Here is a 14,900-nt window from a genome sequence, read left to right as displayed (position 1 = left end):
TCCATGCTCCTCTTAATTTATAGTGTGTTTGTTCAATAGTCGAAAAATGTTCAAGTATCAATACTGTTGTGGTTTGGTGGATTGGGTTTAGCAGACAATCGTCATCAGATTCTACTTTCATAACAGTTTCCTTTGGCTTGTTAAACACAAAAGTGATAGGGCACTTGACATGAGCTGCTTGTTACTTTACTCATCTCACCAAAATACTGATCAAGAGGATCTAGTTTTGCAATAAAATGCATTAGTACTGATACTGAAAGGGGACATAAAGGGGACCTTTACACAAAGTAAGTTTTTATAATGGCAATAGAGACTGTAAATCACTTTTTCTGCAAAGAGAGATATTGGGGGAAGGTTGGACTCATTGCAGTAGACATCCTTATCCATCAACTAATGGACAGAAGAGGCTTATAGCAGACAGTATCTTAACCCTCACGACCCTATCAGCCTCTTCAAGTGATAACATTATCATGTAAGTTCTCTCATTTAGCCTAGCGAACATTTTGTTCTCCTGTATGAAAATCACTGGAACAAAAACCAAATTAACTGGTATTTATCCAAACTTGTTGTTTTGATGTAAATTGTTTGGCTGCTACAGATACAGGGCTAATAATGTATTTCAAATAAAGTAATTTGGTTTCCCCTGAGGATTTGGCAAGCCTTGGTTCATAAAAAGAGGAAAAGAGCAGTTGTGATACACTAGTTAGGGGTGCAGAGAGGTATTTCTGTTGGTATAGACAAGACTCCAGGATGGTGTGTTGTCTGCCTGGTGCCAGGGTCAAGGATGCCACAGAACAGCTGCAGGACATTCTTCTGGGAGATTGTGATCAGAAAGAGGTTGGGGCCCATGTAGGTACCAATATGGATTGGAGAATCCACACAGTGTGGAAGCAGGCCATTCAGCCCATCAAGTCCACACCAAACCTCCAAAGAGCATTTCACCCCTCTACCCTATTACCCCATAATTCCCATGGTTAATCCACCTAGCCTGCACATCTTTGTGGCTGTGGGAGCAAATCTATGCAGATATGTGGAGAATGTGCAAACTGCACACTGACAGTCACCCGAGAGTAAAATAAAACTTGAGTCCCTGGTGCCATGAGGCAGCAGTGCTAACCACTGAGCCATTGTGCTGCTCAACTCATATGAGAATGGCGATGAGGTCATGAAAGCAGGTTTTATAGAAAGAGATTGAAAATCACTTGATTGGAAAGGGCATCTAAAGTGATAATCTGAAGACTACTCCAAATACCATGTACTATTGAAAGTAGAAATAAAGTGAGTGAATGTGTGCTTGGTAAGGTGGTGTGTTGGTATTGAGGGTGGGGGTGGGGGGGACTTGTGGGGGATGGGAGGGGGTGGAGTTGGTGAGGACACACATCAGATTTGTGCAACATTGGGACCAGTTCTTGGTAAGGTGAGACCGTTACCAGAATAAAACGAGGAAGTGCTGATGCTGGAGATCTGAAACAAAAACAGAAATTGCTAGCGAAACTCAGCAAGTCTGGCAGCATCTGTAGGAAGAAGCAGAGTTAATGTTTCAGTGCAGTGACTCTTCATCAGAACTGTCAGCAGCTAGGAAAAAAGTGGCATTTATGCCAAAGATGAGGTTGGGAAGGTGGATGGAAACAGGAGGGGTGAGCAAATAAGTGCAGATGGAGCCCAAATAGAGATATGAAAGAGATAGGTAAACATGGAGATTATGAATAGTAGGCCAAGGCAGAAGAAAAGCTGAATAAGTAATAATCAGAGCTAAGAATAGGAGCCAATGTGTGCGCTGTACTGAAAGCAACCAATATAATAGGCCTCAGAATACATAATAATGGGTGACTGTTGAAAACAATCCATGTCGTAAGCGGACTGGGTGTGGCATGTGTAAAAAGTCTGAAAGGATGGAATCAGACTCTAAAGTTATTGAACTCGCTGTTGAGTCCGAGAGGCTACAGAATCCCCAAGCGGAAAATGAGATGCTGTCTTTTGAGCTTGCACTGAGGCTGAGGCTGGGACACTGTGGCAGGTCTATGACAGAAATATTGGCCAGGGAACATGGTGGTGTGCCGAAGCGGCAAGCAACTGGAAGCAGAACGTCGGTATTCTGCAAAGCAATCACCTAGTCTGTGTTTCATCTCCCTAATGTAGAGGAAACCACATTGAACAGTGAATACAGTAGACTAGATTGAATGAAGTACAGGTAAATCACTGCATCATCTGGAAGGTATACCTAGGGTCTTGGATAGTGAGGAGGGAAGAGGTAAACAGGCAGGTATTACACGTTCTCTAACAGAGAGGTCAGTTATTAGGGGCACACAGTTAAGGTGATGGAAAAGTGCCTTGGGGGTGTGGGGAAGTGTTGGGAATGGAAGAGGAGTGGACCAGAATGTCCCAGAGGGAAGATTACCTGTGGAATGCCAATGAGGGAGGGGAGAGGAATATGTGTCTGGTCATGGCATCCTATTGGAGGTGATGGAACTGGCAGAAATGGTGGTTCACAATCCTTTGAATGCAGTGGCTGGTGCAGTGATAGGTGAAGACCAAGGGAACCCTATCATTGTAACTGGAGGGAAATCAAGGGGTGAGGGCAGAAGTGCGAGAGGTGGGTCAAACATGGCTAAGGTCCCTGTTGACCACAGTAGTGCGGAAAAAGGTGGTCAGTTTTGAAGCCCCCTGCAGAAGGTGACATTGTCAGAATAGATGCAACTGAGACAGAGAGACTAGGAAAATGGGATGGAGTCCTTAGTGGAAGCAGGGTGTGAGAATATATCTGCCCTTCCTGAAGAAGGGCTCATGCCTGAAACGTCGATTCTCCTGCTCCTTGGATGCTGCCTGACCGGCAGCGCTTTTCCAGCAACGCATTTTCAGCTCTGATCTCCAACATCTGCAGTCCTCACTTTCTCCCTGTGAGGATATATCGTCCATATAACTGTGGGAGTTGATCAGTTTGTAATGGATATTGGTGATCAGGCAATTCGCAGAAATGAAAACAGAGATGTTGAGGAAGGGAGGAGTCAGAGATGGACTGAATGAAGCATAATTGATAAACTTTTCCAGTTCAGAATGAGAGAAGGAAGCAGCACTGATCATGTCATTGACATACGTTTACATTGGCGGCCTTGCTCTTCATTGCACATGTTAATGATATGGAAGTTATGATAGGGAAATTTGCAGTTGAGACAAAAATTGATGAACTGGAGGATAGCTGTTAACTCAGAAAGCTTTCATTGAGTGGGCAGCAAAGTGGCAAGTGTATTTCAGACTGGAAAACAGCAAGACAATGCATTTGGGGAGGACAAAGCAAGCAAGAGAACATATAATTAATAGGAAGAGAGAGGTAGAAGAAATGAGGGAATTTGGAGTGCATGTTCACAGGTCAGTTGGGAAAGATGGGAAAGCAAACAAATTCATAGAATATAAACTCAGGGGTGTAATTCTGGAACTTTGTAAAATGCTGGTTAGACCACAGCTGGAATTTTCCATCATCACATCACAGGAAGGATGTAATTGCTCTGGAAAGACTACAGAGAATTCTAAGAATTTTGTCAGCTTAAAAATTAGATAGGATAGAGTCATTTTCCTTAGTACAGTAGGAACTGAGGGGTGACTTAATTGAGGTGTACAATATAATGAGGGGCCCAGACAGAGTAGACTGGAAAGACTGTTTTCTCTAACAGAGAGGTCAGTTATCAGGGGCACACAGTTAAGGTGGTGGTAGAAGGATTAGATGGGATATGAGGAAAATTCTTCTCACCCAGTGGGTGGTGAGTGTCAGGAATTCACTGCCTGGATTGGTGATTGAGGTAAAAACCCTCAACTCAGTTAAAAATGTCCTGGATATGAAGCTGAAGAGCTGTAACCTGCAAGGCTACAAACTAAGGGCTGGACGGTTGGATTAAAGTGAGGAGCAGCTTTCTCAGACATGATAAGCTGAATAGCCTTTTCCTGTGAACTAGCATTTCTATGGTTTTAAGTATACCAATGAAAACTTTCATATATGTTGTACTTTTCACAGTAACGAGACATGTCACAGCATTTTATAGGCAATGGAGTATGTTTGAATTGTAGTCACCATTACAACAGAATGATAGAATCCCTATTGTGTAGAGCATCCCACCTTATAGTTCCCATGGCCAATCCAACTAACCTACATATCAGTGAACTGTGGAAGGAAAACAGAGCACCCAGCTGAAACCCACATAGACAATGTGCAAACTCTACACAGGTAGTTACCTGAGTGTGGAATTGAACCCAGGTCCCTAGCACTGTAAGGTAACAGTGCTAAACACTGTGCCATTGAGTCACCCCCTACTGAGTGCAGAAAATGTCGCACACAACAAGCTTCCACAAAGGGAAATGGACCACAGTAAATAATCCATTTTTTAGATGTTGATTGAGGAATAAATCTTGGCTATGTAACTGGGGAAACTTCCTTGTTCTTCTTCAAATAGTACTGTATATTGTTTTATGTGCACCAGAGAGGGAAGGCTGGGCTATTGATTAATGTCTTATCCAAAAAACAGCAGCTCTGTTAGGCAGCACTTCCTCTTTATTGCACTCAAGAATCAGCCTTAAGTTTTGTTTTCAAATTCTTGGGTGGGACTCAAACTGAGAACCTTACAACTCAGAGGTACAACTGCTATCAACTGAGCTACTACACAGGAGCAATGCCAGTCTGAATGTGGAACACTTAATGAAGCTATCTGATCTTCCTCAAAATGTAAAACATCAGTATTGATACTTGGGATTTATTGAATTATTTTAAATAGTTGCAGAAATCTAAAATGTTTTATTAGCATGTACTTGAAGTTTAAGTTTAACTTCAACCTGCTTGGTTTCTTTTTTCTAATTAATGACTGGCTTTCCTCTTATACGCAACTTGTAACTGCTTGGTGACTCCCGTCTCCCTGGTGGCCCCAATGCCGTGAATCTTGAATCCATTCAGGTCAACCAGGTACTTGCATCAGTAACGTGTCTGCGGTTTAATGGTCTACCATTGAATTTATTTTGGGGAGATGTTAACTGATTGCTTTTGTCTTAATCTTGTTTCAGTCTGAATTGCACCTTACTCTGCAATCCTTTGAGCACTGACTTCAGAATAAGCAAATTATCTTTCTGGATGCAAAATGCTATTTTCAAAGTTCCTCAGCTTTCAAGGCATTGTACTCAGAGAAATAAGCCTCAGTCAGAGAACTCATAAGGACGTCTCATAAAGGAATGTGAACATCACACACTGGTGCTCCATTAAGACAGATGTTCTGTGCATTGTTGGAGCAGAGCATCAGAAGCTTTATTCTCAATCTGTCTGATTCATGCTACAATTAAATTGGAAGTGCCAGTCCTGGCACTTGTTGAAAACTATTTCATTAGAGGACACTGCTCTCCTGTGTCACAATAAGCATGAAAACAGCTCCCACAGTGCTCACAGGAAAAACAGGAAGGGGACGATCAGATGAAACAGCATCTTGCTACATATCAAGGTGTTACTTATGTAGAATGTATTGCTTAATCAGTAAATTAAGGCAGGGCGAATGAACATCTGCCACTTTATTTACTGTGAAGTTGTGTAGGTTTTCTTTTAGCGCAGTTTCTCATAACATGTGGATCTCCATTGAATGGATGAATCAAATTCAAGGATTTGTTTGATCATTACAATATCAAATTGAATCATCAGAGGAGAAAGTAAATATCACAATTTGAGATTATCAATCTATAATTATCCGTGTGTATATTCACATTCAAGTATACGGAAACTAAACATGATAGTTACATAAACCTTCATAGATGTTGGTAAGTCCATTGATTCCATGCATCCAAGCGAAATGCGTGTTAGGAGTATACAAGGGTCAGAGAATTGGCACCGCGGTGTTGCAGGTCTTGCTGTTTCCAAGCTGTTTCCTATTGGAACGGAAAGAGTGAAATCGGTAAATTCATTATTTGATGTCTAAGACTGAATCCTTAACTGTTGTATTAACAAATCACAATCAGAATCTATTACAGGATATCAATTTGAAGTCCAGCCTTGGTTCAGTTCCTTGCAAATACAGTTCCTTGGTACATAGAAAGAGTTTATTGCAGAGAACCCCAACAGTGGGCCCAGAGTCTCCAGAATCGAGCAAATAGATAAGATGCCGCTGATTAACATTGGAATACTGAGGGGTAATAATGACTTTAGTGCGTAACAGGATACCGCAAGATAGAATCAGTTAGTAAAGAAAATATTCAGCAGAATCCAAATTGTTCACTGAAGTTTTGAATTCATGGTATCATGGCATGAGTTTACTGTTATGTACATTGGTGCTAATCTGCTCTTTGATGTCAATTAGGGTTGCCAGGTCGCGCTGGTGAAAAGGGAGATCCTGGTCCTCCAGGATTAGATATCCCTGGCCCTTCTGGTGAGAAGGGAAACACAGGATTCCCAGGCAGTCCAGGTCCAGTTGGCCCTCCAGGAACACCTGGAATACCAGCAAGGGATGGGTTACCAGGTCCACCAGGTAAGACAAAACTAAAGGTGAGAAGCAACTTTTGAAGCTGGATATGGTTTCCAACTTGAAGAATGCATCCTAAACTAAGTCATCTTTTTGTTTCTTGTTCTCTTCCTGGACAGCGTTTCAAATTTTAGTTAGATGGGATGGTTGGTCATTGAATTTTTCTTCCATTGTGATGGAATAAGTTCTTGCCTTTCACATGTTTCACTCAAAGAGAAATGGATGATCCATTTAGTTGGTTGTGTGATGGATAGATCGGGAAGGGATTGATAGGATGCACATGGTGTTTTCTGATAAAAGTGATCCCAGTTAATGTTGCTACTGCACAGGTCAGATTGCAGAATGAAACCTGGATGGATAGATTTTCTTTTGTTATTTTAGTTAGCATGGAAGTCACTGAGCCATAAACATACAAGACTGCAGATGTTCTTTAACAATAAAATAGAAGTTTATTACAAAGAAGGAAAAATGATAAAACAAACTAGACTACCTAAATGTAGAATACAGTTTGAAAGATCTTAAAATAAACACCAAAACAAGGTTTCATTTATTTCACAATGCCATCACTTTACAGTGATCAAAATCTAGAGAGATTACTCCTTTATCTCAAATCTTTAAATTTGATCCAAATCTTTCTTGTAAGTTGTAAAGACATCTTATGTGAATACTGACAAAACTGAGAGCTTTCAATTGCCTGCAGATTTCTAACCAAACACTTTTGGTACGGTAATTACACATACTAACTTTCTACCGAGGTAATTTAATCCAAACTGTTCCACACTTTTTTTTCCAGCAGGAAAGTTATATTGTACCTTGGGCCCCAGACAGTACTCTTCTAAACTGCTCAAAAACTTCCAATCTCTGGGTTTCTGGAAATCAGTGCTTGATTATCCTTAATCAAAAGCAGACTATGTCTCTCAATGTTTACATGCCCTGTCATAAACCCAGCACAATATTAACAATCTTCCATTAATAGTCTAGAAGTACCTGCTTTCTGCTATATACTGGATTAGATCAATGTTTTGATCAGAAGGACTTGAATGACCTGGTTATTTTTAAAATCAACTAGGCGAAAGTGGTACTGCAGATGTTGAAGATTAGAGTCAAGATTAGAGTAGAGCTGGAAAAATACAGCAGGTCAGGCAGCATCTGAGGAGCAGGAAGATCGATGTTTCAGACATCAGGATTGAGGGCTTTTGCCCAAAACGTCGATTTTCCTGCTCCTTGGGTGCTGCCCGATCTGCAGTGCTTTTCCAGCACTACTCTAATCTTGGTTATTTTTAAAACCTTTCACAAAATTACCCAGCATCATGTGCCACAGTTTTGAAGTGCAATCAGTAAGGAGTGAATCAGGCAGTTTTCATGTTATAACAGAGAGTGGGAATGTGAAAGATACCAAAGGCATGCAGCAGAGAATTGAGATGGAGCACCCAAACAACATTGATGGCACTTCCTGGCAAGTATTATGATGAAATCCAGCTGCCCAGTTTACCATCCCTACACTACTTCTAAACTTAAACAGTTTTACAGATTAATTTACAGGACTGTGATATTCCTCAGTTTCGTTATTTAGACTTATGCTTAATTTCTTGTCTGTTTCTAGGTCCTAAGGGTGATATGGGTGTAATGGGAACGCCAGGCCCTCCGGGTTCTCCTGGTCCTCCAGGTGCTCCAGGTTTTCAAGGAGCAAAAGGTTAGCACGGCTACACTAGTTCTGGAGTTTGTTAGTTTGGTTTCCTTCTTCCAGCAGTAGCTTCCCAGAGACACAAATCATTCAAATTCAATCAATTGAGTATGATACTTGCATTTTTTTCTTTTTCTTTTCTGTATTTCTATCATTTGCACAGTACCACTTATGTTTGTATGATTTACAGTGACTATTTATAGTCATGGAACAAGAGATGGACCTAGAGTGGTCATGGTTCATGAAACACATGGATGATGTCCAGTATTGGAGGGATGAGAAAAACTTGCATGAAGATATATATTTAGATAACTATTACATAGCAAACTCAAAATATCATTCTTACCCTGTATAAGACTTTGGTTTGGTCCCACCAAACATTCCATGCCCAGTTTTTGGTTTGCACAAATTATGGCGATGTTCAGGCTCTGGTGATTACCAAAATGATGCCAATGGCTGGATTTTAATATTGAAGGTTAGAATTCAGGGATGGATGGATCCTATGTTCTGTTTTTAACTTTGTCTCGAGACTGCCAAATAGTGGGGTGTTGAGGTGTCCATAAGCTTGGAGGTGGACCTGCTACTGTGTCAGTAGTGGAAAGTGAAGCTGGTCAAATCCAAAGTAGGCAAATAAAAAGATTAGTCTCCATTCTGAAAAAAACCCTGCAATCAGCAGCTCATCTCTCCATGACTTTCAGGTAAGTAGCAGGGGAGAAAAACATAGTGTTTGCAGTTCCCTGCCAATCTATAATTTTAATGCAATTCATTCCCTGCTGGGAACCTTATTAATAACAGCAAATTGATGTCCCAATACCTAAATGAAACCCAACAGCATTTTAAACCAATCCTGTATTGGAACATATAAGGTGTGCACATTGTGCCTGGTCACAAGAATCAGTGATTTGGGGCCAGTTGTAACATTTCCAAGGTGACAAATAAAATCCCATTAAGATATTGACCTTGGTGATCACTTAATTGGCAGAGAAATGGGTACCCTGTTCAAATAACAGAAGTGAGCAGTCCCTGGAGACTGGAAGGGCAATTGGATACAGAGGAACAGCTGGCTGCAATACTGAACAGTTTTAAGCTTCAGGTTTACAATGTAAAAAGCAGCCAAGCCACCATTTGGGGGTAAGGCATGTGGTATAACTGTGATGTGGTGCAGAAATGCTTCAAGGGGACAGCTTGGGCTTCACCCAGACTGTGGAAGGAAAGGAGAGCCTGTAAGGTATATCTGGAGCACTGTCATTCTGGTCTAATGTTGAATTCACAACCACCACAACCACATCCTGACAGCATTAGGAAACTAGAGCATGGCTGAAAAACCCAGTTAGCCTCCATCACATACTCTTGATAAGGCTTGCATGCCCCATTCACTGCCCAATCTGAACTTGCCTCACCAACTGCCTTAGGCATGCGTTCCTGGCACAGCAGCCCTCTCTGGCTTTTTCAAGCTTCATCCATCTCCAAACCCAACTTCAGCAGCACCTGAAAGCTTTTACTTGTGGGTCTCAAACTCCCAAGAAATTCAACACATGACACTCACAGGGAGGAATTTCCACTTCGAAATGTCAAAGTAGAATTCAGTATCTGGGTCACATCGGATGGAGTTGAGGATAAACATAAATAACACCAACAAACTGCTTTAATTTAAATTATTCCCTAATAATTTACTACTTGTCTCACATGGCTCATCTTTGCAAGAAACTTGAGTTTTTAAATTAACTGTCCAGGTGAATTTTAGCAATTAGTAACTTTATTTCCCAGGCTTTCTAATAAAAAAAGATCCGTTCTATCTGTTCCAGGTAATGACGGCATCCCAGGTAGGCCCGGAAACCCAGGCGGGTCTGGCTATAAAGGTGACAAAGGTGACATTGGCCTTCCAGGTGCCCCAGGAACAATTGAGCCAGGTCAGATCTTTGCAGGACAGAAAGGAGAGCCGGGTATCCCAGGTATGTGGATTATCTTTGTGGAGTGGCTGTGTGAACTTAACCAGCACGTGTAGCTTGAGAACCAGTGCAGGAGAGAAGGATTAAAAATATCTCTCTTTCTTTGGAATACAAATCCAGCCCCTTGAATGTTGACAAATGTTACCCTGACAATGGTATCATCATATTCACAATGCTTGTGAATACCAGACCCAACTTCAGATACCTTGTCTGTCTTCCAGTAGTGTGCTTTGGAGTTGTCCTGCCAACGTGTTTCTTCAGCATCTGTGTGGGTATATGTCAAATGCCTAAAATCCATTATGCAATCAGTGTCCAAACTTCTGTCCATGTGACCTTGTACCACAAGCTCCAGTACACAAATATACATAGCTTATAATACACCCTGATTTGTGCACTTGCAAAACAGATTGAGAAGGCTGTTGTGTCATTGATTGTTGATGAAATTCAGTATGTAGTATTCAATGCTGGTGACTTGGCAGAAAATAGATATAGAAGCATAAAGGTGTAGATAAGGACCTCTAATGTTAGTTTTAATTAGCAATTTTAAAACAGGGGATTTTTGACATGTCTGACTGTCAAGAATGTAAAATAAAACCCCATTTTAATCTGAACATTATTCGAAATGAGATACAAGTGTTGACGATGTCATATAAGTTTCCATGATTTCAATCATTGTCAAGATATTCTATCAGTAAAATCTATAGTGTTTGTGAATGTACACTGTGGGTATTTTTGTAACAGCACATAGTGCCATTATATTTCTAAAGCTAAACAAACATGAAAGAATAAATATTAAAATTGTATTTTCTACAATTGCGAAGAGTAGTATATTGCTACCATTATATGTAGTCCACCTATTTTGTTACATTAGCTGTAATCAGTATCAAAGTTATTCATATATGCATCATTTTGTACATTTTGCTTTGGGGTCTGTTATCTTTGCCAATATGAAAGCTCTGAATGGATGGACATTGATACATGTTTCATTCCTTTCTTCTTCATTTCTAAATTAGAGATGTTGTCACCTTGTTTGAATCTTCCGTATGTTGATCACTGAAATTGAGGCTAGTACCTGCAATGTTTAGTGTATTAACTTATTAAACTTGTGTTAGTGCCCCTAGAACCACCAGCATTAATCCTTTGGTGTCACAGGTATGAACAACATTGAAATTCTCTCTTATTAACTTCTAAAGGAGGAATTTTCCTCAAATTATGTCCATTCCAGAATTTAGATCTAATAGTCAAGTCATGGAATATGCAAACTTTGCATTAGTTACATCATTGTAGACTAAATCATTATGTATATATGCCATCAATGAACATAAGTCGATGAAATCACTAACGCAGCATGTGCATATATTGACATCTAACACCAGGAGGAACCGAACTTCAGCAAATCAGAATCAGACGTTAGTTTTCATCGATTTCCCCAGAGGCGGTAATTTATCAGTGGAATTCAAAAGCTCATTTGAAGTATCTAATATTCAAAGGTGTTTAATGTGATCACTTCTGAATGGTTATTTTTCTTTCTGCTTTTAGTTTAGAATCACAGCATTGTCAACACTCTCAGTTAAATTCTCAAAATGAAATACTGTTGTGTCTGAGTCGGAGACTACTGGCAGATGACTCCTTTTTGTCTCCTTACTACCTCAAAGCATAAGCAACAAGAAATTCATGGAAAATAACTTGCACCTGCCTAGTTAGATTTCGACAGAGGAGTTGGAGGTGAAAAGACTAATCGTCCTTAATGGTTATGAATCATTTGCAAACAGGAACAGGAGTGATTGACTTCTCCCCAGGGAGTTTGGGTGATTTCTGGATATTTATTTCTTAATATTGTTGAGTATGTTCATATCCTTCCTCTTCCCTTTATATTGTCTTCCAGAATTTGAAACTAAAAGTCAGGTTTCAGGTTACACAACCATTGAGTTAGTAACAGTACTACATACATGGTGTGTATATGGCACCAAGTAACACAAAGCAATGCTGTTAGAGATTTTGAAACCTTAGTTTCATAACTGATCCTAAGATGAACTACCGATGATATATTCGCAGCATCACTAAGACTGCCTCATTCCACTTTGTAATATTGTCCTACCCTGCCCTTTACTCAGCTGATGTGCTGCTGAAATCCTCATCATTCCCTTTTTTATCTCTGGACTTGACTATTCCAGCATATCCTATTCAGGCCTCCCCTCCCGTAACCTCTATAAACCTGAAGTCATCCTAGGACACATATCCTTACAATAAATCCCATTCACTCATCATCCTTGTGCTCGCAGCTCGATATTAGATCCTCAATTTTAAAACTGATGTCTTTGGAAATTCCCCCAGTCTCCATATGTCCTCCCTTGCCTGACCACCAGCACACCTCTTCACCTTATTCCCCACCTTATCACCAACACTGTAATCTTCTCTAGACCCTCAGCTCTTTAAGATATCGACATTTATCTAGTTCTGGCTCTTAAGCATTTCCAGTATTAATCATTGCATCCTTGTGACCATGTCTCAGGTCTTCGACTGATGGGAGCACAGTCAATGGAGTTCCCTTCAAAAACCTGACTGCCTCACTGTCTCTCTTTACTCCTTCAGTCACAACTTGTGGCCTCCCTTTATAACCAGACTTCTGATCACTTGCTCTAATGTCATCACATGTGACACTTGAACACATTTTCCAATTCCTTTGAGTTCTGAAGAAATCATACCAGACTCGAAGTACTAATTCTGTTTCTCTCTCCACAGACGTTGCCACATCTCCCTAGCACTTTCTATGTTTGTTTCAGATTACCAGCACCCACAGCATTTTGCTTTAGTTCTTTATAGCATTCCTGCAAAACATCTTTGGTCATTTTATTTTATTAAAAGGTGCTATATAAACATGGGAAATCAGGTAGTTCGGTTTGCTAATGTGTTGTGTAGAATCATGCCAACATTGTGGGTTCAGTGCTTTTACCTGCTGAGGTAGTTCTTGGGACCTGTCTCCTCATCAGTCTCATAGACACTACAGAACATCATGGCTTTTCAGCCTATCACTGTGTCCACACTTATCCACAAAGATCCGATCACATTGATCCCCTGTTCCAGTTTCTTGCCTATAGTCCTGGAGACTATGGCAATGTAAGTGAATATCTCGATACTGCTTTAATATTATGACTCTTATCAAAGCTGAAAATGTGTTGCTGGAAAAGCGCAGCAGGTCAGGCAGAATCCAAGGAACAGGAGAATCGACGTTTCGGGCATAAGCCCTTCTTATGCCCGAAACGTCGATTCTCCTGTTCTTTGGATGCTGCCTGACCTGCTGCGCTTTTCCAGCAACACATTTTCAGCTCTGATCTCCAGCATCTGCAGCCCTCACTTTCTCCTTGACTCTTATCAAAACCTTGTTGAAGTCCATGTGCTTTACTCAAACATATTACCCTCATCACACAGAGGGTGTTACATGTATGGAATGAGCTGCCAGAGGAAGTGGTGAAGGCTGGTACAATTGCAACATTTAAGAGGCATTTGCATGGGTATATGGATAGGAAGGATTTGGAGGGATATGGGCCGGGTCCTGGCAGGTGGGACTAGATTGGGTTGGGATATCTGGTCGGCATGGACAGGTTGGACCGAAAGGTCTGTTTCCATGCTGTACATCTCTATGACTCTATCAGTACAGCTGGCTTCTCCTCACTTTGCCATTTAGTGGTATGTGAGCTTAAGCCATGAATAACAATCTTCAGTCAGCAAGGACAATACATGAAACGAGACACAGCAGTGTAGATTGTTGTTCTTGTTTATATAGATTCTACTAGTTTGTTTCTTTCCCTTCATTCAATCATGCAGCACATTTCAGTAGGGACGTAGTATTTAGGTTATGCTCTTGAATTCCATAGCATGGCATACCATGGCCATTTGGAATGTGATTTGTTTTGTGCCTTTACTACTTCTGTGCTCCTTGGCAACCTTGCAGTTTTATGAGCCTCTATACCTTCATCATTTTCATTTTGCCCATCTGTGGGAGGTTGTAGTATTGGCATTTAGTGCATTCTGTCTTCGAAATCTGTTCTCAAACAATAAAGTTGAAGAGACATTTGTTACCAAACTGGAATATCAAAGCACTTATTGTTAGTTGCCCCTGTGTGTGAGGTAACGGTTGACACCTGCCTGTTTAGATTACTTACAGTGTGGTTAACAGACTCTTCAGCCCAACAAGTCCACACCGACCCACCGAAGCGCAACCCACCCAGACCCATTCCCCTACATTTACCCCTTCACCTAACACTATGGGCAATTTTAGCATGGCCAATTAACCTAACCTGCACATTTTTGGACTGTGGGAGGAAACCCACACAGACATGGGGGGAATGTGCAAACTCCACACAGTCAGTCGCCTGAGGCGGGAATTGAACCCGGATTTCTGGCGCTGTGAGGCAGCAGTGCTAACCACTGTGCCACCCACGGTTTAACTGTGTTAAGTACTACCTGGCTCAGCAACTTCACTCTGGCTTGGTTGTCACTGCTCTATTTAGAACCATAGAAAAAATATAACATAGAAAGATGCCTTTCATCCCATTTTGTTAAAAGTGGCCCATTCTGCTGGCTGAATGAACATGTTGCCCATTCTAATCCCATTTTCCAGCACCTGGTCAGTAGCCTTGCAGGTTACAGAGCTTCCAATACAGATCCAGGTCCCTTTTAAATGAGTTGAGGGTTTCTGCCTCAACCACCTGTCCAGAGATGTGCCACCCACTGGATGGAAAGGATTTTTCTCACATCCCACCTAATCCTTCCACCATCACCTTAACT

At 41.0% G+C, this 14,900-nt stretch overlaps 1 protein-coding gene across 8 annotated transcripts in view; it reads left to right on the top strand.

The window, feature by feature from the left end:
* col4a5 (collagen, type IV, alpha 5 (Alport syndrome)) overlaps positions 1-14,900 on the top strand; it is a 251,079-nt gene that overhangs the window by 163,766 nt on the left and 72,413 nt on the right. For 6 of the 8 annotated variants that reach the window (XM_043705032.1, XM_043705031.1, XM_043705038.1 and 3 more), the window contains 4 exons: positions 4,937-4,945; positions 6,318-6,485; positions 8,083-8,172; positions 9,969-10,115. In XM_043705032.1, the coding sequence (XP_043560967.1) occupies positions 4,937-4,945; positions 6,318-6,485; positions 8,083-8,172; positions 9,969-10,115 (414 nt within the window). The remainder of the gene's footprint in view (positions 1-4,936; positions 4,946-6,317; positions 6,486-8,082; positions 8,173-9,968; positions 10,116-14,900) is intronic. The other 2 variants (XM_043705036.1, XM_043705033.1) reach the window with 1 other exon arrangement.

This window comes from Chiloscyllium plagiosum, chromosome 15 (assembly GCF_004010195.1).
Source record: "Chiloscyllium plagiosum isolate BGI_BamShark_2017 chromosome 15, ASM401019v2, whole genome shotgun sequence".
Classification (NCBI taxonomy): Eukaryota; Metazoa; Chordata; class Chondrichthyes; order Orectolobiformes; family Hemiscylliidae; genus Chiloscyllium; species Chiloscyllium plagiosum.
Note: the sequence above shows the minus strand (reverse complement) of the source record. Positions and strands in the feature narration are given on the sequence as shown.